General features: G+C 49.4%; 1 protein-coding gene across 1 annotated transcript; it reads left to right on the forward strand.

Moving 5' to 3' along the window:
• The first annotated feature begins 1,037 nt into the window (after positions 1-1,037).
• On the forward strand, positions 1,038-3,429 carry LOC109773669 (membrane steroid-binding protein 2). Its single transcript, XM_020332378.4, has 3 exons — positions 1,038-1,268; positions 1,368-1,653; positions 2,812-3,429. The coding sequence occupies exons 1-3, from the start codon at positions 1,109-1,111 to the stop codon at positions 3,098-3,100; spliced, it is 735 nt and encodes a 244-aa protein (XP_020187967.1). The 5' UTR covers positions 1,038-1,108; the 3' UTR covers positions 3,101-3,429.
• The last annotated feature ends 6,670 nt before the right edge of the window (positions 3,430-10,099 follow it).

Below are 10,099 nucleotides of genomic sequence, written 5' to 3' on the forward strand. Positions count from 1 at the left end.
TGAAATTGCCTAACATTGATGTTAGTTGCCTAACTTTATAATTTAGTTTCCTGCTAATATTGGGAAGTTTCTTATCATTCTTTTTCTAAGTTGCCTACCTGTGATGCTCTGTTGCCTGCCATTTCAATTTCAGTTTCCTAGAATACATTGAAAAGGTGGTCCATCATTGTTAGTAAGTTGCCTTTCTATGAAACTAAGTTGTTTACCATACCAAAAAGTATTGCAACTAAGGATGGTATTAAGCTACTCGCTTGTCATGGCAAGCAGTTTAGGATAATGTTAGCCTACCCCAGAAACTAAGTTGTCTACAATACTATCAAATTGGAGGCGAAGCTAATTATGGTAGAAAACTTAGAAGTGAAGCTAGTTAACTAGATAGTCATGGTAGCTAACTTCAAAGAGATTTTCAATCATAGAAAGTCATACTAAAAAAACTAACAAGAAGTTGCTTTCCTATAGCACTAAAGTTGCCTCCGTAGCATCCAAAGTTGCTTAAAAAAAAGTTAGTCGAAACATACTCATATGGGATCTAGTTTTGAAGATCTCGTCACGATTAACCTAAGGGTGAAAACAAATCTTAATTTCGATGCTTGGTCTAAAAGTTATAGCTTTTCAAAATTTTGAAAACGCTAATTAAATGCATGGAGATCTAAGTTCCAACTGAATCCCCACCTCATGCACTGTCCCCACGTGGGCCGCTCCCTTTCGCTTGTCGTGATATGGGTTATTATTGTTCTGGTCGGACGATTCCGCACGCGTCGGTGGCGATCGGGCGTATCGGACGGCTCTCGCGTGTGCGCTCGAGACAACCATCCGGCGCAGCTGCGCGATTCAGAATTCAGGGAAATTAAAACATATACTCCCTCTGTAAACTAAATGTAAGAGCGTTTAGATCACTATAGCGTTTAGATCACTATAGTGATCTAAACGCTCTTATATTAGTTTACAGAGGGAGTACTTATCAAAAAACATTAAAACATATAATTCTTTCTTATTATAAGAAAATTACGTGTTAATTTGACCAGCTGACTGTACAGAGAGTAGTTCAAGGTCAAGGAGGGGTGCCTGTACTGTGTCAGTAGGCAGTACCTTTCGTCGGATCGTAAGTATGGCAGCTTGCTCAGCCCTCTCTGCGGCGACCCTTCCCTCGGCCGCGGCGCCGGTCAGCAGACGGCGAGCGACAGCGTCGCCGCGGCTTCCCGACAAGCGCGTCTCCGGCGCTGTGCGGTGTAGGGCTGCTCCAGGCGGACTCGGTATCTCGGGGAAGGGTGAGTTCTCTGTTTTCGAGTTTTAGCGAGGATCCGATCCTCGTTTCGGACTTCCTTCGTAGCCTGATGTGTTTTTCCCCTCCGATTGGCGGGTGGCAGTGGCCGAGCTGTGGCAGGCAGCGAGGAGTGCGCCTCCGGGGACCGTGCTCGCCGCCGTGGCTGCCGCGGCGGCGGTCTACAAGGTGGCGTCCGGCCTCCTCGCCCCGCCGCCTCCGCCGCCACGACGATGGCAGGAGGTGGCTGATGAGGCGCTGCCACCAGCTCCGGAGCCTGTGCAGGTGGGGGAGATCACGGCGGATGAGCTGCGGCAGTACGACGGGTCTGACCCCGAGAAGCCTCTTCTCATGGCCATCAAGGGGCAGATCTACGACGTCTCCCAGAGCAGGTCGATTTCCTTAGCCCCATCTCATATACACCTCCAATTCGGCTCTGTTCCTTTGAATTCAGACTATCAGCTGTGGCCACCAAATCAATTACTCCTTCAGAACTCGGTTGTGAACTTGTGATCACTGATCAGTGGTATCACTTGTTACTAGTACAAACGAAGTTCTCTAGAAATTACTCTCTGAAGTGAAAACATTCTTCTTGGTCTCGAAGAGCTGATAGCCTAAACCTGGAAGCAAATGATTTGTTCTTCTATGCTAGGTCTAGTAGTATTCTAAATAAGAATCGTAGGAAATTGTGCGAAATAATTCGAAGGCAGTATTTTGATGAGTCATAGGCAGTTGTGCAATAAGAGAACTAATGAACACATTGACCTGAGTTGATATTTTGTTCTGGACTATGGGAACTGCAGTGACTTTCTTTGGCAAACCTAAGTGTCTAGCAAAGAAAGGTGTAAATGATTTCGGTGTTAGTAGCTATTAGACCAGTTGTTCATGAGATATTTGACGGACATTCAGATATGCATATAAAATGTACATGCTGCAAATAGACTACTGGAGCTTCTCAATTCTGATGCCTAGCATAGAGCATTTCTGCTGTTGGTATGTTTGGAGCCGATGTGGGTTCAATTGTTCAATGCTAATCTACATGGTGTATTTAGAGGTTGTATGTTCAAGTTCACTTATTCATCACTATTCCATATATATATTATTATCTTTATACGTACCTGCAAAATGCGATCACAAGTTAACAAAGTTTAATAGTACTATCATATGAGTTGATGGCTTGAGGCTCGTGAGAACGATGATAAACTGATACTATCAAACAGGGAATTGCACACCTAATTACCTGGACTATATTTTTGCAGTGCATCAGCAAGGTTAGAACTTCATTATATAGTGTATAAACCTTGGTGATTTGTTCTTTATGGACTGTAAATTTTGGAAACTCCCTCCAATTCAAATCGCATGAAAACATCATTTGTTTTTCTCTTCTGGTGTACAGTAAGATAACGCATATCCCTTGTCCAAGACATTAGTCTTAATTCTCTCAATCCAAAGTTTTTAACTCAACCTTTTGCCATCAAAGATGAAATTACTAATTTGCTATATGTACTACATCACTTTTGGCTGTTGCTGATTTGATTTGTGCTTTGCAGAATGTTTTATGGGCCTGGTGGACCATATGCATTGTTTGCTGGTAAAGATGCCAGTAGGGCATTGGCAAAGATGTCCTTTGAGCCACAAGATCTGACAGGTGATGTATCTGGCCTTGGTCCATTTGAGCTTAGTGCCTTGCAGGACTGGGAGTACAAGTTCACCAGCAAGTATGTGAAAGTAGGAACCGTCAAAGGAACAGGGCCCATAGAACAGGGTAATGTTAGCACTACCTCTGAAATACAGGAGGAAGCTGCTGCGGTGAAACTGAATGGAGAGAAAGCACCATGAGGCACTACTGTACATAATTGACCCTGAATTTCGACGAGATATACTGTATAGCTTTGGATCCAAAGAGAGCCAGAAACTGGATGCCTCCTAGCTGCTACAGTGATGTTACCTACATGCTATCTGGAGTGTAATTCACAGATATACTGTATAGCTTTGTCCGACTAGAAGCTGAAGTGTAATGTTAAGTATCGAATGACTGAATTAGAGAATTAGTAGAGTATGATGCCTCGTTGTTGCACTCCACAAGATAATGCTGTTGATTTTCCTTTGTCAAGAACATGCTTCCATGTTATTAGTTGGATCCCTTAATAGTCAATGCTCAATCAAAACAAGTATATATCCCACTTGGTTTATACCTCATGGTGGGCAAAAGCTATGTCATTTATTAAACAAAAGTCAGAGAAAATTCTAAGTAAATTAGCTGTTCACCTAACCTAACTGACATGAAAAGAAAAACAGCTCAATGATAACGTACATGTTCTGTTACATTACCACCTAGATATGAAATCTAGAAGCTCAGGTATTCGATGCACTTCGATGAGCATCCAGGCTACATCGATGAGTACTCAACGAAGAATCAGCCAGGAGCTGTTTTCTGTTATGCTATCTGTCAAGTGCCGTATTTCAGTTAGACAACGCGTGGCCAACTAACCTAAAGGAACTTTTTGTTAATCCCAGCCTCAAGGCTTATGTCACGAACGAGTTCATGTACTAGTCAACTGCGTTTAGCGCAGCTTGTTCCGTTGCATAGGAAGTTGATGCCAGCTTGTCTTTTGCCTTTTCTCATGGCCTTCTTTGCTGAGATGAGGCATGACAAAACTGACACACAAGAGCATATTCTTTTTGGGGTTCAGTTTATGATACCTCCAAGCGATAACCCTTTTGTTCTTGAGAGAACATGAAGACAAACTATAAATTGTCAGTTTGGGATGCATGGATTGTACCGGGATTTTGCATGATTTAACATTAAGGCAGTAAATTTGGAGAAACGTTGAGGCTTTTTTGTTTGAAGTGGTAAATGACAAGCTAACACCAACGCTGTACTATGGAAAAGATGTCTGAACCAGTGGAAGTCAACGGAACAGTTCTTTTCTTTGAAAGATCCAGCAATTGCTGGCGTTTCATTGATCATAGCAGAAAGCAACGGAAAACAATAAAGGTGGTGAGGATCCTAGGATCAAAGTTTTAGGGTTTAGGGAGTGCCACACACGGCCAAAAACCCTAGGAACAAGAGTGGGTTTATCTCTGGGGGGGTTCCCGAAGGGGCTCTCTAAGCATGCGGCGCCTGTGGTTCTCCATAGCTCGAAGCTGTCTCGTATGCGCTTGATGATTCCCGCCACGCATGACAGTTGCTGCCTGAAGGTGCTGTTGTTTCTCTCCTGCCAAATCTCCCAGCAAGCAAGCCAGCACAGCGTCCGCACTCCCTTTCGCCTTGGTGCGGGGTCTGCTCTAGGATGCCTTGCACGATTGCGGTGGAGCTGTCATGACGCCAGCTCTTGGCCGGGGTGAGAGCCGAGCAGCCGTGCCACAGTCCCAGCTCGGCCCACACACATCCGGTTTCCTGGCAGCTCCAAAAGAGGTGGCGCGACGACTCCAGGTTTCTGACGCAGAGCTGGCAGAAGTAAGCGTTTGTCCAGCCTCGCCGTTCGAGTCTGTCATTGCACCAGAGTCGATCCTGAAGAAGCAACCAGGCAAAGATTTTGATTTTGCCCGGCGCCCAGGCCTTCCAAACCAGCCGGTCGAAGTGGGTCGCCGTTCTCCCCTGGAACTGCGCCAGGTAGGCCGACCTCGCTGTGTACTTTCCTGAGCTCGCTCTACTCCACGTCAGATCATCCGGCACTCCTGGCTGCAGCTGCACGTCCGCCCCCTGGAGCAGACGATGAAGGGCGAGGACGTCCGGCAGGAGATGGCGGTTGTTGCCGTGGGCGAGGTCGCGGATCCACGTGTCGTCGCTGAGGGCCTCCCGTACCGATCTGTTCTTGCGCCGCGAGTAGCTAAACAGCCTTGGGAACTGTTGCGAGAGGCAGCCCTGGCCGATCCATGGAGAGAGCCAGAAAGAGGCCCGAGCCCCGTCGCCGATCGCAACTCTGGTGGAGGCCACGAAGAGCGCCTTGTCCGCACCGTCGCAAGGCAGCTCGGTGCCCACCCAAGGCCGCTCCGGGTGGTGCCAGGCAGCCCAGAGCCAGCGCAGCCGCAGCGCTCTGCCAAAACGCTGCAGGTCGGGGATGCCCAGGCCACCTTGCTCCGTCGGGGCGCAGACCGCTGGCCAGTTGACCTTGCAGCTGGCGCCTGCAACCTCGTCGTCCTGGCACCAGAGGAAACGACGTCTACACTTGTCGATCTCTTTGAGAATTTTCTGTGGGACACGGAGGACGGTGAGGGCGAAGGTTGGCATGGCACTCAGCACACATCGGACGAGGACGCGGCGGCCGGCCATCGGTAGCAGCTTGCCCTTCCAGCCCGCAAGCCTAGCCTTGATCCTGTCGATGATGAACTGGAGGTGAACCAAGCGCAGGCGTCCCGTAGAGACCGGCAACCCAAGGTATTTGATGGGGAAGGGGGCGATGGAGCCTGCAAAACCTTGTAGCACCTCCTCGACGTTGATGTTCTCGCAACGGATCAGTGAGACCGTGGATTTGGCCGGGTTAATACAGAGCCCCGTTGCCTCGCCGAAATCGCTAAGGATGTGCAGCAGAGAGTCTACCTCTTCTCGTCTAGGGTTTATGAAGATAACTATGTCGTCTGCGTAGAGGCTTACACGAAGCGCCAGGTCGCGACCTGGGAGGCGATGTAACAGTTGCTGGTCTACCGCCGCCGTGATGAGGTGGTGCAGTGGGTCGATGGCCAAAATGAAGAGGAATGGGGAGAGCGGGTCTCCCTGGCGCAACCCACGGTGATGGAGGATGCTTGGGCCGACAGAACCGTTGAGAGAGACCGCCGAAGAAGCCGAGACGAGCAGCCTAGCCATCCAGTGTGACGCCCCCGATTCGACCGTACACTAATCATGCACGCAAATGTGTACGATCAAGATCAGGGACTCACGGAAAGATATCACAACACAACTCTACAACATAAATAAGTCATACAAGCATCATAATACAAGCCAAGGGCCTCGAGGGCTCGAATACAAGTGCTCGATCATAGACGAGTCAGCGGAAGCAACAATATTTGAGTACAGACATAAGTTAAACAAGATTGCCTTAAGAAGGCTAGCACAAAAGTAGCAACGATCGAAAAGGCAAGGCCTCCTGCCTGGGACCTCCTAACTACTCCTCGAAGCCGAACTCCATGTAGAATCATCCTCGGGATCTCTAGCTCCTGGACTCCAGCATCTGGTTGCGACAATCCGGTATAGAAAACGGAAAAGAGGGAGAAAAGCAACTGTGAGTACTCATCCAAAGTACTCGCAAGCAAGGAGCTACACTACATATGCATGGGTATATGTGTAAAGGACCATATCAGTGGACTGAACTGCAGAATGCCAAAATAAGAGGGGGATAGCTAATCCTGTCGAAGACTACGCTTCTGGCAGCCTCCATCTTGCAGCATGTAGAAGAGAGTAGATTGAAGTCCTCCAAGTAGCATCACATAGCATAATCCTACCCGGCGATCCCCTCCTCGTCGCCCTGTTAGAGAGCGATCACCGGGTTATATCTGGCACTTGGAAGGGTGTGTTTTATGAAGTATCCAGTTCTAGTTGTCATAAGGTCAAGGTACAACTCCGGGTCGTCCTTTTACCGAGGGACACGGCTATTCGAATAGATAAACTTCCCTGCAGGGGTGCACCACATAACCCAACACGCTCGATCCCATTTGGCCGGACACACTTTTCTGGGTCATGCCCGGCCTCGTAAGATCAACACGTCGCAGCCCCACCTAAGCACAACAGAGAGGTCAGCACGCCGGTCTAACTCCTATGCGCGCAGGGGTCTGGGCCCATCGCCCATTGCACACCTGCACGTTGCGTACGCGGCCGGAAGCAGACCTAGCCTAGTGGCGTTCCAGTCCAATCCGGCGCGCGCCACTCAGTCGCTGACGTCACGAAGGCTTCGGCTGATACCACGACGCCGGGATACCCATAACTACTCCCACGTAGATGGTTAGCGCGTATAGACCAAATGGCCAGACTCAGATCAAATACCAAGAACTCGTTAAGCGTGTTATGTCGAAGTAACCGCGGACGCCGTCCAGGGCCAGGCCCACCTCTCACCTAGGCGGTCTCAACCTGCCCTGTCGCTCTGCCACAAAGATCCACTTGCGGGTACTCCTATGAGCCGACCCGACTTTAGTCACCACTTGTGTCATGTATATAGTATATAAGTATATACCCGTGATCATCGCCCAAGTGTTCACGGCCCGATAGTATAGCACAGCAGACGGACAAGAATGTAGGGCCACTGATGGAAAACTAGCACCCTATACTAAGCAGTAGGATAGCAGGTAAGGGAAACAACTGTAGCAACAATGACAGGCTATGCAACAGAATAGGATTAACCGAAAGCAGTAACATGCTACACTACTCTAATGCAAGCAGTAGAGAGTAGAGTAGGCGATATCTGGTGATCAAGGGGGGGGGCTTGCCTGGTTGCTCAGACAAGAAGGAGGGGTCGTCTTCGATGTAGCGGAACACACGAACAGCGGCAGCGGTCTCGGAGTCTACCGGAAAGAAGTAACGGAGGGGGAACACAATAAATAACAGAGCAATCAAATGTAACACAAAGCAAGACGCGGCGATACGTTGTGCTAGGGGTGACCTAACGTAGGGATAGGTGATACTGGCGAAGGGGTGAAACATTCGGGAAAGTATCCCTGGTGTTTTGCGTTTTCGAACAAATGAACCGGAGGGGGAAAGTTGCGGGTTTGCTATGCTAGGGATGTGTGGCAGACGGACAGACTGCGTATTCGGATTCGTCTCATCGTTCTGAGCAACTTTCATGTACAAAGTATTTTAATCCGAGCTACGGTTTATTTTATATTAATTTTTCAAAGTTTTAATTGATTTTCTAATACTATGATTATTACTATGAAAATAATCAGCAAATGCTACGAGTACACAGAAGTGCACCCACTACTATGCACATGCGGCTGACAGATGGGCCAGAGGGCCTAGTTGACCAAGTCAACAGAGACTAGTCAACCAGTGAATAGTAGAAGTGGGTCCGCATGTCATTGACTCTAACTTTAGTAGTTTAGAAAATCTTGCTTAATTAACAGCGGGGCCCATCTGTCATTGAGTTATATTATGCTAATTACCTAATTAACTAATTAAGTAATTAATTAGCATACTAATTATTTTATTTAACATTTAAATTCATTCATTTGTTTTTTTGTCCTTAACAGCCCCTGGTGGTCAGGGGCACAACCGGCCAAACACACGCTCACGCACACACGACTGTGGGCGAGGCCGTGGCCGGAGCGTGGTTGGCAGGTGACCGGCGGCCAGCGAGCGCTGGGCAGGGCGAATACGGGCGTGGCGCGAGCGGGGAAGGGACGCGGCGGCGCCGGCGGAGTGCACAGGGGCGCGGCGACGCACGACGGCCAGACACAGCAGCAGCCCTGCGCACGGGCGAGCATCGGCAGGGGAGGTGCGAAACGGCGGGCGGGGCAGGGGACACGGGTGGCCGGCGTGCTGAGCGCGGCGGCAGCAATCGCGGGCGAGGCCGTAGGGAGCGAGGCGCGCGGGCTGCGAGGTTGGCGATGGCCGAGCACGACGGTGGATGTGCGGGACGGCGGGGAAAGGGAAGCAGGGGGAATGGGGTTCTCACCCCCGTTGCAGGGGAGTTTGGCGGCAAGGCGCGATGGCGCCGACGGGGAGGAGGACGGCGGTGAGGTCCGGGGTCGGCCGGCGATGGAGAGGCGGGGCGGGGCAGTCCAGCGAGCGACGAGGTGGGGCGTCGGGGTGGCGCCGGGGACGAGCGCCGGCGTCAGGGGCGCGGGGCGGCGTCAGGCTCGGCGAGGCGGCGCCGGCCGTCGGCGATGACGACGGCATCGGGGGCGGCGCGTCCAGATCGGGGAGAGGGGGGGCGCCAAGGAAAGTGGGGGGGGGGATCGGGTGCGTGGGGTAGGTTAGGGTTTCGGGGAGGGAGTGGATAAGGGGGAGTGGGGGGAGGTGCGCGGCAGGGTGGGCCGGCCTGGCGGCCCGGTGGGTTGCGGCCTGGTGGGCCAAAGCCCAATTGGCCGGGGGTTTTCTTTTCATTTTGTGTGTGTTTCTTTTCTGTTTTATTTTAGTTACATTTTATTTTAGTTTTGTAAAATGCCAAATGAGCACCTAAATTAGTATTACTAATTAGTCCACTGCCACAATTAACTTGGCACCTAAAATAAAATATTTTGTAATGTTTGAGTATTTAAAGTATTTAAATAATAGTTTTGCTACTGTTTTATTACCATTTGAATATTTGAACATTTTATAAAAGTGTGGTTCTCCACCATAATTATCTACGCATTATTTGGCACAACCCGAACATTTTAGTTTTAAAGTTTGAAAACTTTTGTTGTTTGCCTTTTATTCAATTTTGAATTTGAATTGTTTTTTGAACTAACGCGGGATTAACTACAGTGTCAGAGGTGACGTGGCATCAATAGCAGGGAATTACTGTAGTCTAATTCTCCGGGCGTCACAATTCTCCTCCACTACAAGAAATCTCGTCCCGAGATTTAAGAGGGGAAGTGACGGGAAAGGGATTTGGTCACGAAATTCTAACGAGCGTTCTCGATCTTGGTTGCTCTTCTCGAAGCGGTTGATCCATTACGTTGATGTCTTCATTTTCCTGCTTCAGGTCATCATGATGAAGCTGGCATCCTTCCTTCAGGAACTCCATCGTACTTACGAAGGACAAGGGGTAACTTCGGAATAATAGGCCTCTGAACGGTTGACTATCTGGTTGATAACATCGGGGAAGGTGGCGGAAAGTAACTCTCGAATGGAAATTTAAGACAATATCGAGAGCAAAGTAAGGAGGTATCGTGGGGAAGTTTTGAGCGGGCAGGCAATCGTTT

The sequence above is a fragment of the Aegilops tauschii genome, chromosome 1, assembly GCF_002575655.3.
Source record: "Aegilops tauschii subsp. strangulata cultivar AL8/78 chromosome 1, Aet v6.0, whole genome shotgun sequence".
Classification (NCBI taxonomy): domain Eukaryota; kingdom Viridiplantae; phylum Streptophyta; class Magnoliopsida; order Poales; family Poaceae; genus Aegilops; species Aegilops tauschii.